Here is a 23,348-nt window from a genome sequence, read left to right as displayed (position 1 = left end):
CCCTTACCTTACCCTTATCACCGTCCAAAAAGTCAAAAAAAAAAATCAAAAAAAAAAGACATTGAGGTTAGAGTAAGAATAGCGATTCAAAAGACGCCTTTATTGAATGCCAATTTTGGCTTGGGAAAATGATGTTCGGGGGAGAATTAGGGGGGGTCTCTGCTACTTGCTGATAAAGTACGTTTGTTGCTGCGGTGCCCCCTGGCTCGAGCTCATGCTGCGCGTTGTGGTAGCATAGAGCTGTTGCTGGAAGTTGTGAAATTGCTGAGCATAATTGGGATCCGTCGTACTGGGTCCAACGTAGCTCTGGCTGACCGGTGGCGCCTCCATTGGGCCTCCATGGCGCATCTGTGGCGGCGGACCACCTCCGCCACCCTGAAACATTCCACCTGGTCCACCGCCGCCACTAACAGGTCCCCCAGGGCCCCCATCGTGCATCTGCTGACCCCCAAAAACACCACCGTTCATGAGATGGGGCGGTGGAGCATCGTGTCGCACTCGTACGCCACGGATACTCTCACCCGGAAGGACACCAGCACCCACCATCATGTCCGGACCGCCGCCATTGTGTGGACCACCCGGACCACCAGCGCCACCCATCGGCGGATTGGCGAAACGCTGCAGAAATTCGAGACTTGGCGGGGCACGGGGCATCTGGGGACAGATCTGGGGCCTAGCTGGAAGGTATTGGATGGTATTGGGTGCTGATGCTCTCACCTGAACACTAGCCCCATTGTAGCTGTCCGCCATTGAGGCTGGCGGACATAGGCGACCAGCTGGGGTACCCATTCGGGGCATTTGACCACCCTGAAAGCCACCTGGAACACCATGAACGCCACCTAAAACAGAAAAAAACAGAAAGAGAATTTGTAGGAAGTCGACACTTTTCGACTCTTTCTGAACTAAATGACCCAACGTAGCCATGATCCCCTGGTCCGAAATCAACCGGAATTCGCAGGATGTCGCGCCTTGACCTAACGAAACTTTGACGATTGAGTCTACTCAACTCTCGTGTCCTTGATCCTTAAAAGAGTCAAAGGAACGGACTATTCCGACGATGCCGACTCTTTTTGAACTAAATAACGAAACGTCGCCATGATCCCTTGGTCCGAAATCAACCGGAATTTGTAGGATGTCGCGCCTTGACCTAACGAAACCTTCGCGATTGAGTCTACTCAACTCTCGTGTCCTTGATCCTTAAAAAAAATCAAAGGAACGGACTATTCCGACCATTCCGACTATTCTGACGCATTCTGAACTAAATGACGCAACGTAGCCATGATCCCGTGGTCCGAAATCAACCGGAATTTGTAGGAAGTCGCGCCTTGACCCAACGAAACCTTGACGATTAAGTCTACTCAACTCTCGTGTCCTTGATCCTTAAAAAAGATCAAAGAAATGGACTATTCCGACCATTCCGACGATTTCGACTCTTTCTGAAGTAAATGACGCAACGTAGCCATGATCCCCTGGTTCGAAATCAACCGGAATTTGTAGGATGTCGCGCCTTGACCTAACGAAACCTTGACGATTGAGTCTACTCAACTCTCGTGTCCTTGATCCTTAAAAGAGTCAAAGAAATGGACTATTCCGACCATTCCGACGATTCCGACTCTTTTTGAACTAAATGACGCAACGTAGCCATGATCCCCGTGTCCGAAATCAACCGGAATTTGTAGGATGTCGCGCCTTGACCTAACGAAACCTTGACGATTGAGTCTACTCAACTCTCGTGTCCTTGATCCTTAAAAAAATCAAAGAAATGGACCATTCCGACGATTCCGACACTTTCTGAACTAAATGACCCAACGTAGCCATGATCCCCTGGTCCGAAATCAACCGGAATTTGTAGGAAGTGGCCTCCTGACCTAACGAAACGTTTGCAATTGAGTCTACTCACCTGCGACCATTTTGGGCGATAGTGGTTTTCCTGCTGTTGGTGGTAGAATTTTTCCGTACGGTGCCCCGTGCATTGGCGGCGGTGGACCACCCATTTCACTCGCTTGCACCATCATTCCGTGCAATTGTGCACACTCCAACATGGCGTCATCAGCCTCCCTTGCCATTTGTTGCTGCATCGCCGGTAAATCACCGTATGATTGCATCTGGGCAGCCATAATGGCACCATTTGGACCACCACCATTTGGTCCACCGCCACCATTAAATGGCGGCTGTGCACTTGTCAATTGCTGTGACATCTGTGCCAGTGATGATATTGGATCAAAAGGCATTACTTTGGTGGTTTCAGGTGCTGTACTTGTATCCGGATTCAGGGGCAAATTGTCATCTGGCAATCCAAAATTTCCACTTCCCATTGATACATGCTGCTAGGACGATAAATTTGTTTTTTGTCAAAGGATAAAAAGGGAAAAAAAGACAAAGAAGAAGATGGAAACTAACCTCCTGGGCATTTGCCTCGGGAGAAATGTCAGCAAAGAAGGCTCCTTTTTCATGAGCTGGCGAACATTGAACTCCCGGACTCGGTACATGGCTTCCTTCGACCTTCATTGATGATCCTTCGAGTTGTTGCTGTTGCTGTTGCTGTTGTTGTCCTCTAGCCGGACTACTTGGTGGTAGTTTGTCATCCGGAGGTGGTAGATCGACATCCTTAACCCCAAAAAACACACAGACAGGGAGAAAGAGAGACTTTAACCAAGATGGACGGTAAAATAGACAAAGACTGTACCTTAAAGGGTCCAGAGCACGGTGACAAATGAGCCGATGATGGTGTTGCTGGACTACTCTGGGCAAGTGGACGACTAAGAGCGGCTGGTGATCCACCAGAAACAGGACTCTGTCCAGCACTTAGGTGCCTAAGTGGTGCCCCATGGCGACTGGAGTCCGATGGTGAGGCAAGGGTTGTACCACGTGGAGACGGAAGGGAAAGGGTCGATGTGAGATTTTGTGGTGAATTAGGACTTGGACTGTGTGTGGCAATGGGAACAGATGCAGAACGGGGTGTCTGATGGTAGGGCGGTGGTGGTCCATGAGTTCTCTGACCACCACTATTGCTACCACGTCCACCACCACCGCCACCGCCACCGCCCTTTCTCTGTTGTTCCTCGCAGTACTGATGCTGTAGGCGTGTCCAGTCCTGAGGGGCCATCTGAAAATTTTCACATTAATACAGTAACGGCTACAAGACAGACAGGACTCTACACCGGTCAAGGTGGAGCCTGAGAAAAGGAAGAAGAAACCTGGGTTCTAAAGTGATAAACCTGGCTCCCGGACAGAAAAGAGACTGGGTTCTAAAGCGGTCTATCTGGACCCTGAGAAAAGAAGAAGAACCCTGGCTTCTAATAAACCTGGCTTCCAGACAGGGAAGGGGCCAGGGTCCAGAGTGTTCAGTCTGGACCCCAAAAGACCAAGAAGTCAGGACTCTAAACTGGTCAATCTGGACCCTGAGAAAAGGAAGAAGAAACCTGGCTTCTGAAGAGATAATCCTGGCTCCCGGACAGAAAAGGACCAGGTTCTAAAGTGTCGATCTGGACCCCGAGAAAAGGAAGAAGAAACCTGGCTTCTAAAGTGATAAACCTAGCTCCCGGACAGGGAAGGGGCCAGGTTCTAAAGTGGACAGTCTGGACCCCAGAAGATCAAGAAGTCAGGACTCTAAACGGGTCAATCTGGCACCTAAGAAAGGCAAGGAGAACCCTGGCTTCTGAAGAGATAATCCTGGCTCCCGGACAGAGAAGGACCCAGGTTCAAAGAGGCCGATCTGGACCCTGAGTAAAAGAAAAAGAAACCTGGCTTCTAAAGTGATAAACCTGACTCCCGGACAGGGAAGGGACCAGGGTCCAGAGCGATCAATCTGGACCCCAGAAGACCAAGAAGTCAGGACTCCAAATCGGTCAGTCCGACCTCTTAGAAAAGAAAGAAGAAACCTGGCTTCTAAAGTGATAAGCCTGGCTTCGCAACAGGAAAGGGACCAGGGTCCAGAGCGATTAGTCTGGACCCCAGAAAACCAAGACAGTCAGGACTCTAAACGGGTCAATCTGGCACCTAAGAAAGGCAAGGAGAACCCTGGCTTCTAAAAAGATAAATCTAGCTCCCGGACAGACAAGGACCCAGGTTCCAAAGCGGCCGATCTGGACCCTGAGAAAAAGGAAGAAAAACCCTGGCTTCTAAATCGATAAACCTAGCTCCAGGACAGGGAAGGGACCAGGGTCCAGAGCGATCAATTTGGACCCCAGAAGACCAAGAAGTCAGGACTCTAAATCGGTCAAGCTGGACCCCGAGAAAAGGAAGAAGAAACCTGGGTTCTAAAGCGATAAACCTGGCTCCCGGACAGAAAAGAGACTGGGTTCTAAAGTGTCGATCTGGACCCCGAGAAAAGGAACAAGAACCCTGGCTTCTAAAGTGATAAACCTGGCTCCAGGATAGAGAAGGGATCAGGGTCCAGAGCGATCAGGTCTGGACCCCAGTAGACCAACAAGTCAGGACTCCAAACGTGTCAATCTAGAAGAACCCTGGCTTTCTGTTTGAGGAATTGGCTAATGGATAAAAAATGTGATACTCCTTACTTTTGCATAGGCACCACCTGGGGCTGCCATTGGCTGTGTTGGGCATGGTAGGTAGTCCGGACAGTGACCCCCGGCGGCTGTTTGATGTTTATCCTCATCACCCGGACCACCATCATGTTGGGGATCATCACTCTGTTCGGGGAAGAGCATTAGGTGCATTTTGCGTATCATGGCCAACTGTTCCTCACGATGTTGCCTCTGCTGTGGCGTTAGATTCTCATCAGGTACTTTAACACCTTGCACCAGACTGGCATTGACCGTTCCATTGGCCATCTCTTCGCCATCTTTGACATCTTGCCATGATGCCGGACCATCGGGTCCATTGGCATCCTGTCCATCACCACCATCACCCTCCATTAGACCCAATTGACCCTTTGTCCTACCTGATGGTGCTGCCTTTGGTCCACTGCCACTACCAAAGGATCCCCCACCCGTTCCCATCAAACTCCACGGTGTATGACGATTGAACTGACCCAGTTTCAGTGGATGCTTCTGTTGACAATTTCAAAAAAAAAAAGAAAAAGAAAAAGAATTACTGTGCTAGAGGGGTATTTGAGTGTAAAAAATGTGTGAATGTTACCTCGAGGATCTTCTTGGTTCCCGGCTGGGCACAGTGGTAGGCTATGATGGAGGGATAGTGGCCATTGAGAACGGATTCAGCCCCTTTGTTGGCCAATGTGGTGGAGAAGACAAAGATCTGACTGGATTGCTGCATATACTCAAGGCCACCACTCTGTTTGCCCATCAAATTGGACACTAGAGGCTGAATGGAACTGGTGAAGGTCGGTTCGGTCTCTGATCCACTTCCCGAACTCACCTGACTCACTGTCACCTGACACTTTGTATTGGGCTGACCATCGGGACCTTTAATTCCGGAAGAGAGATACCGGGAAGAAAAAAACACAAACAATGAAAGTGATACAAGGATGTCCGGTTCTTGGACCCTTTTCTGATTTTTTGATCTGTGAGTCCTACAAAGTGAAAAATCGTGTAAAAATGTTCCATGTGTAATTTAAAATAGTAATTTTAACCATTATTTACGTCCGCCATTTTCTTTTTTTGGAAGCAGAAAACAGGGAGATTTTTAGAAATAAGTGAGTATACGATATTTAATTTTTTTTTCTTCTCTCTATCAGTGTTAAAGTGTATTAATATTTGACAAATATCTCGAGATACTATTATTATATATCTTCAATAAATGCTGAATTTCAAGAAATATACGATGTGGAAAACCGATAAAGACAAAAAAAAATGAGAATTGCTATAACCTAATTTTGTCACGTGTTTCTTTCTGGTAATTCTCTTCAGTTTCTTTCGCCTTTTGGGGCATTTCCTGTACTCTGAAGGCCTCTGTACCAATCCCTGTAGTCATGTCTAAAAGATTTTATAAAATATCGGAATGATTTTGTAAATAAAATCGATTTGAAAAGGCACTCTGATGACCCACGTGTGTATTTCGCTCCTTTGGAAATTACAAGTAGCCAAGTCACTTTTTGGCGATTTTAAGGTTTTAAATGCACTCAGACAGAGAATTTAATAAAATTTCAGATGATATGGGTCAATAAATTTCATTATTAGAAAAGTTTTTCAAAATTTTAATCTTTTTGATTGCCTGCATAATTATGTTTGAAGTCAAGGGGCATAGAATAGATTTATCGTTCAAATTCTTTTGTGAAACAAGGGACTAACTCAAGCAAGTTGATCCAGTGTCTTTCTAATTTTAGTAAAATTTGAGCATTACTTAGAATGACAAAGAGCTAACTCATAAAAAAAACATATTTTAAAAGGTAAAAATATGTATGTTTTGATGTTTATAATAATGCTCATACAAATAGAAAAGAACTAAATTGTTTTTATTAACATACTTAATTCAGATAATTATTTTTACAAAGTTGAATCTTTCACAAGGGGGAGATATTTTGGGTGAAAATGTGTACACCACTTCCAGGCACTTCCACAATTTGTATGGAAAAGGTCTTCGCACTTCCAGATTGGAACACTCTCAAAAATGTTACAATACTTCCAGTACTTCCTGCTCTAAGAAATCAATAATTTATTTCATTTATTTAATCTGATGAAAAATCTAATTAGAAAAATTCTTAATAAAATCTAAAAAAAAATTATTTTTACACATATTTTTAACATTTTGCTTATATTATGAATTTCTAGCAACAGATATTCTTGCATACTTTCAATATTTATAATATTATCTGAGTTTTACGAAGGTGTATCAACATATTTTGAGTTTTCCTAAGAGACCAGTGAAGCTACTTTTGGAAAATAGAACATCTAAAAAAAATGTATTGTCATTTGAAATAATTATTGAAACTCTGTGCTAGAAAGTCTACAAGAGTCCAAAAGCATGAGTGCAACAACTAGTGATTCAGACGTATCTTCATTTTTTATTAAGCTTAATTCTCTTTATGGTTTCAAAATTCTTTAAAATTACATAAAACATTGTGCACTCTTGGGAAAAGTTTTTGATGATTGCTAATTTTAATCAACTTTTGCAACAAGCTTGGCTATTTTTCCAGGATCTTTTTCGATATTGTTGTATTAGATCAATTCCTCATCACCTGTCGTCAATCGATTCAGAAAATTTTTTTTTCGCAATATATCCGAAGAAAAATGGCTATATTCATAAAGTTTCCCTTATTCCTTTCAGTGAAAGAATGTGGCACCCATGTATCGAGCTTTTAACACATAGATACTATAGGGATGCTTGTCCAGAGAAAGAATGATCCACATAGTTCAAGTAGTTTAGAAATAAGAATTTTTTTTCGCAAAATTGTGAGATTTTGATAATTTTAGTCATTTATATATCTACCTGGAAAATAAAACTGAAATAAGTTACATCAAATTTCACTACACCAGTACTTTCCTACATGTTTTGGGATAATATTTATGTATCTACAAAAGAAATTAATGTTCACACTTTTTTAAAAGAATATAAAATCCATCACAAAACAGAATTTGGGGCACCAACAAACAGGCAAATTTCTCACAATTGCAGATGTCGCGAGCGTAGTTTGAATGGCAAAATTTTTCCTCTTATCTTTCTTACTCTTCATCTTCCTCTTTGTTCGATTTCTGAAATTTCATGACTCAAGAGAAATATAGTTTCAAGAACACTATTTTGCATTAAATAATCCTTAAATTTTTTTGATCAAGGATTGACGAATGATTTCTCGATTTTATTACAAATAATCAGAAGAGCGCCCAAAATTTGAACTTTAGGTAAAATGTTTAACACGATTTAGTGGTGCTGCTTTCCAGTAAAAGTCGAATGTTGTCAAAATGATGAAAAATCCATTGAAAAATATGTTCAGTGCGCAGTGCTTTAGTTTCTTGCTATTTTAGTCATTCATACTAAATTTTGCAGTGCTCTTTTGAGAACTATTTACATTTTCAATACTTTCTTTATAATTAAGAGTTGTGGTGAATGCCCAAAATAACTTCAATGGGTGAGAAAAAGAGGTGTTTTTTGGTGCCCCAGAAAGTGTTTATTGGTACCCCGGGTGGTTGGAAAAAAGCGAAAAATGCACGGTGATACAATTTTCCTTTTTACGGAAAATTGAAGTGCTTTACATCATCCTTGTATACATTAATATGCAGCCTATACCCAAGACTATAACATGGGGTAAGCAACATTTTTCTAAAATTCACAGTTTTCAAAATCAAAATCGCATCTTTCAAAAGTGTTTGGTGGTACCCCAGTTTCCCCTATATGCAAAAAGATAAACAAAAAATGGTGGAGGTAACCTATGGGATACATATTAACGGCATTCGCGAAAAAGTCCCACGAATACGATAAATTAGTAGAAAATAAAATTATATGAAATTGATTGAAAGTCAACTGCAATAGCTTTGCGAGCCACTATATGAATTTGAAATTCCTGTAAAAATTAAGGAAAATTATTGTTCAACTAAATATTTTCCTCGGAAAAATTACGACACATATTAAGCTATAATAAATTTGAGCGTATTTGTTCCATGCCCCTGGCAAGTCGCCTGAAATTTTCATACTTCGATTTAAATTTATATGGGAATTTTTTTGGACTCCTGACCGTTACACTAAATAACAAAAAAGTGAGAAGTTTTTCCGTATTGTAAGATACCTTTCCGTATGGAGGGATAAATATAATAAATTTTTGTTTAAATAAATTTTTTTCTCGGAGCACTGTGAGCTGAGTCCGAGATCAATTTAAGAATTGGCTTCAAATAGCTCCATACAAAAAAATTAACTTGCCATATGATTGATTTGCTCCATTTCATTATAATAGCCGAACTTGAAAATTTCAAAAAACCTTTTCAAATTTTACTGCCGTGCCGCTCGAATTAAAAATCTCAACTAAAAGTAACGTAGTCTGAAAAATACGAAATCAGACGGAAAGACTTTGTATTCCAGTACTTCCACTTCCAAAGACTTCCAAGTACTTCATTTTCAGCTGTACACCACTTCCGACCCTAATATCTCCCCCTTGATCTTTCATGCTGTCTCCTGAAAAATGTCTCAGATTGAGTTAGCCCCTTGTAATTTCCAAGGAGCGATTTGATTCTCATGATGATGGGGAAGCAAAAACCGACATGAAGATAACTATATTGATGGGGAAACTGGAAATCGTCGGGAAATGGAATCTCTCAAGGAAAACTCATCAACTTTTCTCCCAACTTTAGAGCCGAAAGCTTTGAGAAAAGTTTATAAGTTTTCCTTGAAAGATTCCATTTCCCGACGATTTCCGGTTTCCCCATCTCATGATTAGTGATCGCAGCACCGTGTACCCGGTTCCTGAGTACCCGGGTACCCTCCAAGTTTTTTCACGGGTTTAGGAACCGGTTCCTAGCCATGGAACCGGTTCTAGAACCGTCTTTTTTTTTTGAATAATTAAACTGAATTTTACATCAAATCTTGAATCCTCTAGCCACCAGTCACAACACTTTTCGTTCACAGGAAAACTTATGAGTTAAAAAATTTAATAAATGTGGTTTTTAATGTACGGTAAAGTATCCTCGAGTCAACTGCCTCTCAACTCGACCACCCTGGGTGACCTTAAGTCGATCGGTGGAAATATTTATTCAATTTATTAATTTTTGCAATAATATTTAGCGAGTGGTTTAACATTATTGAGTCAAATATTTCATAAATAATACGAATCAGTTGAAAATTTGTAAAAATTGACAATAAAAGACTGAAAAAATAATAAAAATGCGAAGCGTGAAAGAAATTTCTTAAATTAAAAATTCTCAATTTTCCAGTAAATTTTGGCATGCTTCTTGATATCCTTGATTTCTTTTTCTTAAGGAATTATTTTAATTTATTACCCTTAAAAATTACTAGTAAATTTAAATTTTTAGTCTAATCGCAAGTCAAGGACTCTATCTATGTTACTGTGCATCAATTTTAGTTCTATGATTAAGTTAAATATTAATTTTGAGTCTTAAAATTGAAAATATTTTTAAAGTACGATGTTCCACTATTCGACCGGTCGACGAATCAAATTAAGTGAAGTTTTTTTTCACTGAAATATTATTCTATTTTGCAACTATTCCTAAAAGTGTGTTTTCCTATTTTATTTCAATGAATTCTTAATTTTAAGTGTTATCCGTGAGGTATACAAAAAGCCTAAGTTAAATTAATCACTCTATGATTGAGCTGTGCGTAATTTTAAGCGCAAGTTTAACCGTTTTATGATTGAGCTGTGCGTGTTTTCAGCACATTGCAATAAAATGTTGCTAAAAAAAAAAAAATTTCACTATTCGTCTCGTTTTCTGCGTTGCAAAATCAATGCAGGATTTTCTAATCATCTTTCCAAAACAAAATTAAAATATGCATAGAAGTATGCATTTCAGAAACTCTGTTGCTAATTCTTGTTATAGTAGTAAAATAAATTTTTAAAAAAAAATGCTTAAAAGAGAATGTAACAAACTTTATAAAAAAATATTTTTTAACCTTAGATATCTCGCAGAAACAATTTAAAATTATTTATAACTCAAAAAACGATATTTTATTCTGTTTCTTGGAAAAAGTCTAAAAAAAAAAAAACGTGAGGCAAGACGATCTTTGGTTAAATTGAAGAGAAGAAAAAATTGAAGAATAATATTCAGACTAAGGATTTCTCACTGGGAGCCTGTAAGAAATAAATAACCTTTTTTTAATTTTTTACCCCGTTCTGCCCAAATTCTCAACATTTTCTTAAAGAGATGGGAAAGAAGCACGAAAAGTGCCAGTCTAGAACAATTCTGGGGATAGTCACTATGTGGATGGACTCAGAATTCGAGCAATTCAGGAATGTTGTCTTATGTTCAGAAACTCTAAAATTGCTTTTTGTTTAAAATTCCAACTCAGTTTTAGTCCCAGAAAGCCTAGAAATATGTGTTAAATGGTTTTTTTAAATCTGTAATTTTCTATAGCCGTTTTTAGTTCGTAGGATTTCTGCAGAGGGTTTTTTTAAGTCACGACAAAAGTTACAAGGTTTTTTTTTTGGGATAAAGAGAGTTATTATCGAAATGTTTTTTACTTTGTTGATCCACTCAAGTTTGTGCTCCATGAAAATCACACTCGCTAAAGCAAAAATTTATATGTTTCCAGCAACGTATCTATAAAACAGGATTCCTTAGCACATTTTTCTTTAATCTAAATTGATCTAATATTACCGAATATTAATATTCGGTAAAAAACACAATTTGAAATTCAAATGTTCGGAGCATTTTTATTGTTGCGCTTAAAGTCCACCAGAGGCGCATAGAGCAGATGGTAAAAATTTGACAGTTCAATATGGGAATTTTCATCCGGAATTCCCGTCCGGAATGAAATATTTCCCGTGTAAACAGACGGAATTCCCACGGGAATTCCCATGAGATTTTCCATTCCGGATGGGAATTCCGGACGGAAATTCCCATATTGAACTGTCAAATTTTTACCATCCGCTCTATGCGCCTCTGGTGGACTTCAAGCGCAACACAAAAATGCTCCGAAGATTTGAATTTCAAATTTTGTTTTTTCCGAATGTAAATAACGGAAAATTATATCTGGAAGATATTTCAGCTACTTTATTTTATTAAAATGGCTCTATTATATTATGTTTTGTCTTTTATACTCAATTATTAATATGACAAAGTCTTTAGAATAATTGAAACAGCTTTTGGGATACTCTCAAATAGATTTAGGATAATTCGGGAGGAAATCGAAGTACAACCAGAGTTTGCTAATACTATTTGTACAGGCTGTAATTCTTCTCCACAACTTTATAAGAAAGATCAGCGAAAGTAAAGATCTAATTTTTGAAAATGTTCTTAACGTTGATGTTTTAGAAGAAAATGATCGACATATCCCCGGCAGACCAAGCAGCGAAGCAAATTTAAACAGAGATAAATATAAAGATTTTGTATAGGGGAGATTGGGGCAAAAAGTCACAAATCGAAAAGTTCAAAATTCAATATCTTCCCAGGTAAAAAAGATAGCGGCTCAAATTTTTTTCTGTAGATAGCCTCCATAGACCTTCTTCAATGTCGTAAGTTTCTTAGAATTCGAACAAGGAATTTAGAAAATAAAAAATATTGAAATTTTCAGCCCTATTTTTGAAATATTTTCCTTGCAGAAGATAACAATTATTAGCTACTTATATTCTAAAATTGATGCACTGGTCAATATTTTCTAAATAATTTGCATTTTTTGAATGCGAATCCGTTATTTATTTTAGAATTTCACAAAAGTTCTTTTCTCTAGAAATCCTTTTATTAAAAATGGCCACTTGGGGTAAAAAGTAACAAAAGGTATAGAGCAAAAAGTAACAAAAAGCGAAGCAATTTCTGATGTCACACGGCGAAAAGAAACGTCATTATCATGTCTCGCCGCTTATTGTTTGCATTGGTCAAACGATTTTGCAGTCTTTTGTGTGTTTTTTTCTAAAATAGCTTGAAAAGCGCTTTTCTCGTTTTCTCATTTTTCTCGAAGAGAAACGGTCTTTTACAAAGGTGTAGATGAATAAATTTTCTATGAAAATATGTCCTCTAGGTATTTTATCAAATTTACGGATGCCCGTAATGAAGCGAATCAAAATATGATAATACCCCATGTCTGGTACTATTTGCCCCAGCATTTTTTTAGAATTTTTACAAAATTACCTTTTAGAAATTGGCCCGATAAACGTATTTCCTTATAAAACAGAGGAAAATTACTTTCACAAAGTTGTAGAGTGGTAAATTTCCTATAAAACTGCGCTAATTAGAGATTTTTGAAACGCTAGAGTAGCTTGCAAAAAAATAAAATATACGTTTTGTGACTTTTTGCCCCAGTCTCCCCTAATAATTGAATGGACATTGTTCCAAGGAAGACGTCTGTAAAAGATTTTAAAACTCTATTTTCAATAAATTGAACGATAAAAAGAATATTCTTTTTTTATTTCAAAGTAATATTTTATAGCCGAAAATTTAATTTCTAAGGTTTCCGGCTGTAACTCCTATTAGTGAACTTCGACAGCTCTTACTATTCTTTAAGTTCCTTTTCTAAATTATTATATTCTTTACATTTTTAATAATGGGATCTAGTGAAAAAGATATATTTTGAATCTGCCTTTCCAATTACTAAAACCACTTCTGAAATATTATTGATGAATATTTAATTCAATCCAGGAACACTAATATTTTCAAAATTATTATATTATTATTATTCGTTTTCAAATCTACTTTCAAAATGATTTTTTTTTATCACTATAGTAAATTTTACAAGTTTTTTCATATATTACTTGCTCAAAAACATCCCAAATAAAATTTTCGGAATTTTCCGGAAGCAAAAAGCTATCTCGAGTGAGATAGCTTTTTTCCATTTTAGGCATTATTGCAGTTGATTTTCAATGAAGTTGATCAACTTGCGAGATAAAATGTTACTTTTTTAAAATTATTTTTGTTAAATATTTAATATTTCATCTCAATATTATTTAAATTTTAGGAGAATAACTCAAAATAAGTTCCTGGAGTGCATAAAATAATTTTTTTTTAATAGAACTTCGCAATATTATACAGCAATTGTATGTATATAAAAGATAGAAAAGGATATATGAAGCAGAAACACATAAGTTGGCGTAGGGTGGAATCACCAGTTCTCGCCAGTGCCCCACTTCTCGCCACTTACATTGAAATCGCTATTTTTCGCTATTTATGAAATAAATGAGTCGCAATTTTTTTTGTATTGTTTCTGCTTCTACGCATAGAATCGAAAAATAATAATTATTCGTTTTGGATTCACGATTTTGATCACTTTTTAGAGCAATATTTTAAGCAAGTGCATCGAATCCAACATCTCTTACCAAATGTACTAAGTGTCGCCAAATTTTCATCAGGCCAAAAATACCTATTTGGGTAAATAATTTGTCTATTGAATATTTAATTGCACTTGTGGAATACATAAAATTTGTATTTAGTCAATTAATATTTCATTTTATATTATTTTTGTATAAAAATGAGGCATGGCGAGAAGTGGTAATATTCTGGAATTGATTTTACCACCTGTCGCCATATCTTTTCAATAGGCGACGCTAACTTCACTTCGTACATTCTCAGTTGTCAAATCTGCATTGTTTACTTTCTGCAAAAGCCCCATAATTTGATTTCTCAAATAAAAGTGAAGAAAAATCATTTAAAGAGAGTAATAATAAAGTGATCACAGGGAAAGAGAAATGGTGAATGTATTCTTTTCATAGCATTGCCTAAAATAACCGAGTGTGGTTCTTTTCAAGTGGGTGGCGAGAAGTGGTTACAAATTTTACAAAACTGGCGAAAAGTGGTAAAAAGTGGCGACGAAATGGTTATTTTTGCATTATTAATAAAAATCAGTTTTTTTTAAGTAGTCCAGCGTTATGTTCTAGGATTATTGTTTTCACGTATCTAGAGCCAATACATCTAAGTAACTTTGTGTCAAATTTGACTTTTCTTGTAACAAGGATTCAAAAGTTATGATTAAATGAATTTAATTTTTTCCTAAACATGGCGATAGCCGGTTATTCCACCCTATCTTATGATAGTTTCTATAAAATAATTGTGATTCTAGTCTCAATTACAGCTTCTGGACTGCAATTTTGAATGTAGCTTTTTTTCACGAGATATTTTCAATACGGAATCGCATTTTTTTTTGACAATCTTGCTGAATATTCTGTCTCAAAGTATAGTATAGGGATATACATCCTGCAAAAAACCATCCTTGATGAATAATTCAGTGATTCTCGATGATTTAGAGATGCAAAACCATTTCAGAAAATTGAACATTTCACCATCCAACGGAAAATCATCATTTGAAATTCAAAATATTTGAACGCGTGAAGGGAAATTTGTGTTATTTGAGCCCCTACATTGGGATCTATTCCCAGGAATCGAACCCGAACATCTTCCTGAAGCAGTTAAAGAAAATTCACTTTAGATTTTAGTCGTTTCTTTTAAATTCAAACGCCGTAAGTGCCTGCCCGGGTGACACATCCTCATGACTAAGGAAACTCATCCTTTTTTCAGGCTGAAAATTCAGCCTTTTTTCAGCTATATCGAATTAAGCCTGAATTCAGATTGTTTTCAACTTTAATCCTAACAGACATTAGCGCTTCCCGGTGAATAGATGTGTAAATTCTACTAGAAGGAATTTCACAATTCTGCTGTCACTTTGAGGAGGAAAGTGCAATTGTAATCTTGATGTTTTAGTGTTTCACCTTTACAAGTGGAAAGTGTAAATGTGATCTTGGTTCAAGAGTGTGTTGTGCATGATCCGGCAGTGAAAGATCACCAAGAAGAAAGAAAAAAATAGTGTTTTGGTAAGTATGCAAAAAATTTTCTTGGTTAGGGTTTTATGCTAACAAAATGGGGCGCTATGCTTCCGGAAATCACTATTAGATTGTTAAGACAGTGAACAACAACTGGCTAAAATTGTATAATTTGTGGTAAAGGTATTTGTGTTGCCAAAAAAGGCGATTTTTGCTTCCCAGCTTGTCAAAGAACATTCCAGCAATTTCTTTTGTCCGGAAGGTTGTTTCTTGGCAAAATACTGTCCGGAAATGTATTACACTATGTGAAAAGTGATATTGAATGCTAAAATTTATATTTACGTGCTTTTATTTGTTTAATTATCCTCTTGACATTCCTTAAAACTGCCTTAGTATTAAGGTTAAATTAAGTCTGAATTCATCAATCTTCAAGTCTGAATCAATCTTCAGCCACACAAGATGGATTTTAACACTCCTTGCAGACAATACATGTGACTTAAGTATGACAGGAAAAGGGTTCAAAAAGCCAGGTCACAAATATGATCATTTTACTATTTTTGTTGTTTAAAAAATTCTATTTTTTGAAAAAAATCCTGAAGTAATATATAGAACATAACATATAGTACCCACCCTTAAAAAAAATGAACAAAAAGACTTAAAAACTTAAATTAAAATAAGAAAAATATTTATTGAATTTGTTATTTATGTAAATAGAAAATAATGAATTAAATTAATCTGTTACTAAGAATCTTGGTTTTCAATTGATAATTTATTTTTTCCACGGCAAGAGTGTTGTTTGCTGATTTCAGACTGAAATGAGCCTGAAACCTAAGGTATCATTCAGTGACAGATAAGTAGCCCATGAGGATTCAGGCTGAAAAAAGTCTAAAACCTAAAGTATCATTCAGGGAAACTTGGTCTGAATCTGAGTATTCAGGCTTAAGAAAGCAAAAATAATAAACCTGAATTCAGCCTAATTTCTAAGGTTTTGAAGTTCCGCTATCCGCCACGAAAGTAAGAGCGCAAAACTGTCTCATTTCCATACACCACCTCAGGGTTTTTTGCAAAGGCCTCAGGAGATTTTCAGCCTTAGGACCTGAAAGCTCAGTCTGAATTCAGCCTTTTTAAAGGATTTTGTGTCACCCGGGTTAGTCGTTTCTTTTAAATTCAAACGCCAGAAAGTGCCTGGAAGTGTCTGGAAATCATCTATGGTACACTTCCGGAAGTGCTAAAAGTGATTTACACGATTTTTCGACTAATATCTCCCTCTTGGGTTCATGGAACATCCCTTGGACCCCCCTTTACTTCCAAAAAGAATAAAAATTCAAAGCTAGATAAACTAACCATCTTCCTGGGCATCCTTTGGCTCGGACTTTCTATCCTGGCCACTTTGGGATGGCCTGGGCGATGATGAAGCTGGTCTCTTGGGTGATGTATTTGCCTCTTGATCGGGTTCCTGCTTCACCCGTTCCTCCTTGATGGTCATAAGGGTGGGTGGGGTACTTGGGGGTGTTGCAGGGTCTCGTGGTGAACTGGCTGGAGTCCCACTGCTGCCACCCTTTTCACGTTTCTCCTTAAGCATCTGCAATAATTGTCCACAGAGAGAGGGCCAAAACCCTCCAAGTCCCCTTTTCTTCTTCTTCTTCTTCTTCTGATCCTTCTGACGATTCCTTCTTCTTTCTTTTTGTTTTGTTTTTGCTTCTGTTTTCAGTCAAAAGTCATTTGAACAAAAAAAAGGAAAAGACTCCCTTTCGGCCTGATGCTTCTCTCTGTGTACGCGATTGTGTTTGTGTATTGGAAATTTTGACAGCAGTCACACAAAAAAAAATGAACTTCTTTTGCAAAGAAAAATAAACCAAAATAAATCCACAAAATGGAAGATATTCTGTGTCCTCTTATGGAGGATTTTAATCCTCAGAAATTGGCACACTGCCTCAGGGAACACACAAAATATTTAATAAATCGTTTTTCTTTTTTTATAGTTAATGCTCTCGTCGTTTCCCCCCTTTTTGACAGAAAACTCTCTTTCTCACGACTCACGGAAGCATCACAGAGAGGCCACAGTTTGACACTCATTTTTTTTCTCTCTTTGGCATTTCATGACATTCTTTTTGACATATTTTACCCTGTAAAAAATAATCCTCCCGAATGAAATTTCTTCAGGAATATTTCTTCATGGCAGAGAAATTTATTTAAAAAATGCCTTTTTTCGTCAGATATATCAGAATTTTTAAAAAAAAATACAATTTTTTACGAAAATATATGATCATAAGTCTCCAAGATTACCGCATCATAGGATTTTCAGTGGAATTGCAAGAGCAACCCTATAACCAATCGGTCGGAAAGTTTCTCAGTAACAGAAGAATCCATGGAATTTCCAGGGAAAACGCTAACAATCCAATTGGAATTCTGCGGAGTTATCAGATTTATTTCGCATGGATTTCCTGGAAAAAAAATCCAAAGTATTTTCTTGCAATTATCCACAAAAAGAGCATTCCCTGGGAATTTAAACAAAATTTCCATTGAATATTCAAGACTCCAAGGAAGTAAACACGATAATATCTGCTCGTTGGTTGCCTCAGCAACTGTGCTAACTGCATTTTGACAACTTTTCAAGAGACCATTTTTTTTACTTCAATCACATTTTAATAAAAATCAAACCCCGAATGAGTTATTTTATATTACAAAGGGACAGATAATCCTAACCGGCTTATGTAGGTGAGATTCTTAACGTGAGCTAACTCGGAGTGCATGCAAATTCGATTTTGAGCTGAAGTTGGGAGACGCCATTCAGTTATCTTGAATCAAATTCGTGAAATTATACAAATTTTGTATTTAAACCAAAATATCAAGGATTTGGATGAACTGGCACAAAAGTGATATATGAGTGAAATGTAGACCAGAATGTACTCTATAATTTTTCCATAGAACATGATCTCATCGATTACTCAGAAGCCAAGATAAGCGAGGTTTTTTGTTTCTTAACTCGTTCTTTCATCCAGAGTGCCCCAAGTAGTCATTTGTTGAACTTCAACTATATCAAAGAATTGTTGTATTTTGTGGGACTTTTCATTTAAAACCATATTTTAAGTGTCTTGGTGGAGTAGAGGCAGTCAAATTGGCATCTGAGTGATTTCAAAGCGTTATTATGGGAAAAATCAATTTTTTCACACTTAAACGGCAAAATCGGAGTGATAGCCTAGTCTGAGCGGAAAATGATATATGGACGAAATGTAGAGACAAATGTCCTCTACAATTATGTCGAAGTAATCATCAAAATCGGTTAAGCACGTGTCGAGATAATTGAGGTTATGTGATATTGAAATTGGTTTTTCGACTGTGGCGCCCCTGGTGTTGGTCCCACGAAGTTCAAATATTTTAGAAAGTTGTAGCATTTGGTGAGATCTTTCGTTTAAGCCCTCATTCATCAAAATCGGTCACATAGAACCGGAGATATGATTTTTTGAATTTCGTGAATTTTGACCCCTCATATCTCCGGTTCTATTGAAACCACAGCGCGCATACGCACCATTTTGGAAACGTCCTAGACTGGACTACAACATACTAAAATTTCATTAACTTGCACAATGCCGTTTTTGAGAAAAGTGACTTTGAATTTCGATGAATTTTGACGCTATCACAGCGCCACCTGTGGTGACTTTTTGAACTTCCATCTGAAAGTGCTCATCGAGACGAAACCAAAAAGGTAAAATTTAGGTCGCTATGTTAATTAGAACCGGAGATAGAGGCCGGTCAATGTTCGAACTTTGACCCCTTATAGCTCGGGTCAGGGGTTATGGATCGACTTAAGGCTTTTTTTGTTTGATAGGTATAATCAACAGCTACAACATACTAAAATTTCAGGCCGATGCACAATGGAATTTTTGAGTTATTTAACTTATAAGATTTAAAAATTTTCTTTTTAAAAAAAGCGCCCCTAGCGGTGGTTTTATGAACTTGCGATGTTAGAAGGGGAAGTGGCATTTCACGAGAGCTTTCCAAAAAGCCCTCACTTTTTAAATTCTGATAACTAGAACCGGAGTTATGGCCATTTTAAGAAATTTTTTTTGGACCCTTATAGCTCGGGTCAGGGGGGTCGGGGGACCTTAAGTTTGGTATTGATGGAAAGCTCTAAGGCCCAGCTATAACATACTAAAATTTGAGTCCGCTGAATGCCATAGGGGCGGAGCTATTGAGAAAACAAAAAAATGGGGGTCTTCAAAATGGCGGAAGGAGGGGTGGGGGGTGGGGGGTCTATGCACCAAGTTGCAATTTTCACCCGATATATAACCTTTGCCGAAAACCGCAAGTCGATATCTTTTTTAGTTTAGGAGCTATTAAGCTCCAAAGAGCGGCCGGCCGGCCGGCCGGGAACGTAAATTAGCCACATATATATTCGTGATCAGGAAGTGCTGAAACACATTTTGGCCAAATTTGAGGTCGATCGGACGACATGAAATTTTGTTAGGATTATAGTAGGTGAGATTGTTAAGAATCTCACCTAATAAGGAATAAAGAACGAAAACGGCGATCCTCTTTTGGCGCGATGAGAATTTGCTGTGATCGACACAAATTTGTTGACCACATCCTTCTTTTCTAGCCCTATTATCAGGGATACTTTCCGTGACTCCAGCAATTCCTTTTTCTACAGGAATTCTAAAGGCTGCAGAAGTGTCCTGTCCTTAGTTCTCGGTCTGTTCTGGAAAATTTCCTTAATATTAGTCTGCACACTGACTGTCTCATCTACACTGCTGTGTTTCTCGCTTCTCACTTTGTTTTTCACCATCTTCTGCGTAAATAAATAGAATATACATTGTATTTATCACTAAAATGAATACAATAATTAACATACCTTACTTTGAACTGAATCACAAAATGTTTCACAATCTTTTCATGGACTTTCTTCTTTGACGAAAATAAAAACAAAATATGAAAGTGAGGTTATGTTAAAGATACACAAAAATCAGTTATAAGCTGTAGGAGCTTATGGGAGATGTGATTCTTTCATTGTGTAATCGGTTTTTGCAATCTTGAAAATATATTCTTATGTGAAAATAATGGAAATTTGTTCCATAAATACTCAACTGCGGCATAATTGTGTGAGATTATTTTTGATTTATTGACTTTATAGTTATTACTTTCTAGATTCTAGTATTCGATCAAATCGCATGATTGCAATAGGTGTGAGGACGAAAGAATCTGACATAATGATAGTGAATTATCAAGCATGGCTCTTTCTTATTTTAAAGCATGGACACAGGCAGGATTTATTAATTTTCCACCACCTACACAACAAGGCTTTCTTAGGAAAAAGATTTTTCCAGAAATATTAACGATAGTCAACCTTCAATGACCTGTAATCAGGGCCGGATTTAGAATTGTGGAGGCCCAATGCCCATTTGTGGGGGCCCCAAAACTTTTACGTTTTTAAACAGAGCCATTGCTTTAAAATTTTATACAATATAATACTTTCCATTCTACAGGTAAATTTAACCCTCTAACGTCCAATTTTTAAATATGCAAAAAAAACAGAAGTATCATAATGTTTTCTAGGCTCATTAGGGTCCAATAAACTCAAAAAATACCATTAGTTTTTTATTACATCTTTTAGTTTAGGCGCTAGGTGCGAAAATATAAAAAATTTTTTGAAACCCTTTTCGCTTCTCAAATTTACATTTAATTTTTTCAATTTTTTTAAATTAAAATTTATAAAGTAGAACGACATATCTTTGAGTAAAAAATAAATTTATTTTAGTCAGATTACATTAAATCGGTATTTTTCTTAAAATGCGATTTTTTACACAAAAAAATGTCCTACTTTTTCTTTGACCTGTCACACAAAACTGGGGATAACAACTAAACGAAGAGTCAAAATAAATTTGAACTTTCAGTAAGACTATTACCAAGGATACTATAACACTTTTAAGTAAATAAAACCTTTATTGTCGCTCTAAATATTATTTTTGTGATACTACCCTGGAGTGACTCTTAGGGCCCATTTATAGCTGTAAAACACCGTCGTAATACACCGGAGTAATACCGAGAAAACTGTATAATTAATCAATTTTTTGCCTATGAATTAGACAAGTTCAGTGAAATTGTATCATTGAAATTTTGAGTGATTCGAACTCTGGTTTAATTCATTTAAATAAATTTAACAGGTCGATACAAAAAACCGCAAAACAAGAAATTTTACTAAATTCTCAGACTCGAAAGCACAATAATTTTTTCCATAAGTTAGAGCAATAAAGAACTTTTGAAATTTGGGTAAATTATGCGAAGCTTTGGGATTGAGCACATTGTTTTATTTTGTTTTTTTTTTCTTGTTGTTAGTCAATTTTTTACGATTCTTAATAAAATTGAATTTATCCATAATGCCTTCGCAGCTCAACTCTCTCAAAATATCTATTTCTGAACTCAACAACACTAGTCCGGAGAGTTGATTATTGCTCATGATGGTCGGAAGATGATTTTTCGCAATCTTCATTTTGGAGAAGGATCGCTCACCAGTTGCATTTGATACCATGAGAGACAGACAGGGCCGGATTTAGAAATGTGGAGGCCCAATGCCCATTTATGGGGCAATATATATCGTTATTCAATGCTACAGGTAAATTTAAGCAACTTTAAGTTTACGTGAGACCTACGACATTTCTTTTACTACTCGAAACGACTCGAACTCTATCGAAAATAATAACAAATAGTACAATCCCTCGGTTTCTTGCTTATGATATGACAGTTGCAAATACAGGTGAAAGGCCCAAACGAGAACATTCCTCTAAAAAAAAATTCCGGAACGTTTAAAATTAAAACGTATTCTCTAAGTAATACGAGTTACAGAACTTAGAATTCATAAAATCTGCTTATAACGCTCTTGAGCCGTCTCTGTGACTACTAAAAGTAAAGTGGTGAACTCTTAATGGGTTTATGAGCTTCTACAGGAATTTGAACATAAAATTCTCATTATAAGCCTTGTGAAGGTGTATTAAAAGATTTGTGAAGCCTTGGTTCTATAAGTCAGCTATTTTTTATGTATCTAAAATTAAAAATTTAAATTAAATTCAATCTTTCGGAGGATTTCGTAAACTGAAAGTTTGCTAAAGCCACCACGAAAACTTTTCCTTGAAGAAAATTATGGGAAATTGATCAAAAATGGAATGGAAAATTCTCTTTACGAATCTCAAAAGCTTTTTGATTTTTTTTGAAAAATTCAATGCTAACCCTATTTTGATTATTTTAGTTTAGGGCCTAATGAGGAAAGCTTTAGCGAGATATTCCCTAATACTTCTTTGAAGGCGACATTGTAGCTTCCTTTGAGAAAAGTTAATCAAAATTTTACCCAAAATTCCTTTAAAAGCATATTTTGAAGATTTTGAAAACTAGGTTTTGCACAAGAATTTGGCAAAAAGATTAAGTTTTCAAAACATGTAAAAAAAATACTATAATGTGATTTAAATTTTTGAGGTCAGGTCTAATGGCCTCTACTCGACACATTGGGAGCAATTTTCGTCAAAAAATTGCTTTTTTAAAGGAAATTGCCTGTAGCACTGTAGGTGGAAACATCAAAATTCTGTTAAAAAATGGAATTTTTTGACAAAAATTACTCCCAATGTGTAGAGGCCTTAATATATCCAAATATGGCTTAAAATTGTAAATATTTAATTTATTTCCCATATTGAGATTCCAAAATCATTATTTCTCAAAATAAAAATTTGTTAAGTAAAGTTAAAAAGTTTCAAATTACAATAAAAATGACTGGTTTGTAATCTCTTTTACTTGAGTTGAATTGCAAAAAATTTGAATAAGTTAAACCAATGTATGGTTAAAATATTGATCTTAAAGAGGCTCAGGGGATCCAATAGATAAAATTAAGTGCCTTAGGTGTCTTATAAACTTAAAAAAAAAACGTATTTACAAAGTTCAAGGGAAAGGCCCCATCAAAATTGTCTCTTTGCTACTACCTATATCCGCCACTTGAATCAGACAACTTCAGTGAAATATAATATCATTGAAATTTTGAGTTATTTGAACTCTGATTCAAAACAGTTATCTATATTTAACAAAAATATAGAATACAAAAAAATAT

At 36.8% G+C, this 23,348-nt stretch overlaps 1 protein-coding gene across 1 annotated transcript; it reads right to left on the bottom strand.

Annotated features, from left to right (window-relative positions):
* Positions 1 to 67: 67 nt before the first annotated feature.
* Positions 68 to 17,348, bottom strand: LOC129808812 (protein BCL9 homolog). Its single transcript, XM_055858711.1, has 7 exons — positions 16,607 to 17,348; positions 5,101 to 5,384; positions 4,521 to 5,012; positions 2,687 to 3,106; positions 2,401 to 2,607; positions 1,901 to 2,324; positions 68 to 839 (listed from the first exon to the last, which is right to left on the bottom strand). The coding sequence occupies exons 1-7, from the start codon at positions 16,842 to 16,844 to the stop codon at positions 163 to 165; spliced, it is 2,742 nt and encodes a 913-aa protein (XP_055714686.1). The 5' UTR covers positions 16,845 to 17,348; the 3' UTR covers positions 68 to 162.
* Between the last annotated feature and the right edge of the window lie 6,000 nt (positions 17,349 to 23,348).

The sequence above is a fragment of the Phlebotomus papatasi genome, chromosome 5 (genome assembly GCF_024763615.1).
Source record: "Phlebotomus papatasi isolate M1 chromosome 5, Ppap_2.1, whole genome shotgun sequence".
Lineage (NCBI taxonomy): Eukaryota > Metazoa > Arthropoda > Insecta > Diptera > Psychodidae > Phlebotomus > Phlebotomus papatasi.
This window is presented reverse-complemented; position numbering and strand designations above follow the sequence as displayed.

Coding starts and splice junctions, on each gene's coding strand:
- LOC129808812 (XM_055858711.1), bottom strand. CDS start 16,844: ATGCTTAAGGAGAAACGTGAAAAGGGTGGCAGCAGTGGGACTCCAGCC. Junction 3,107..4,520: donor CAGGTGGTGCCTATGCAAAA/GTAAGGAGTATC, acceptor GAAAATTTTCAG/ATGGCCCCTCAGGACTGGAC. Junction 840..1,900: donor ATCGCCCAAAATGGTCGCAG/GTGAGTAGACTC, acceptor TTTCTGTTTTAG/GTGGCGTTCATGGTGTTCCA.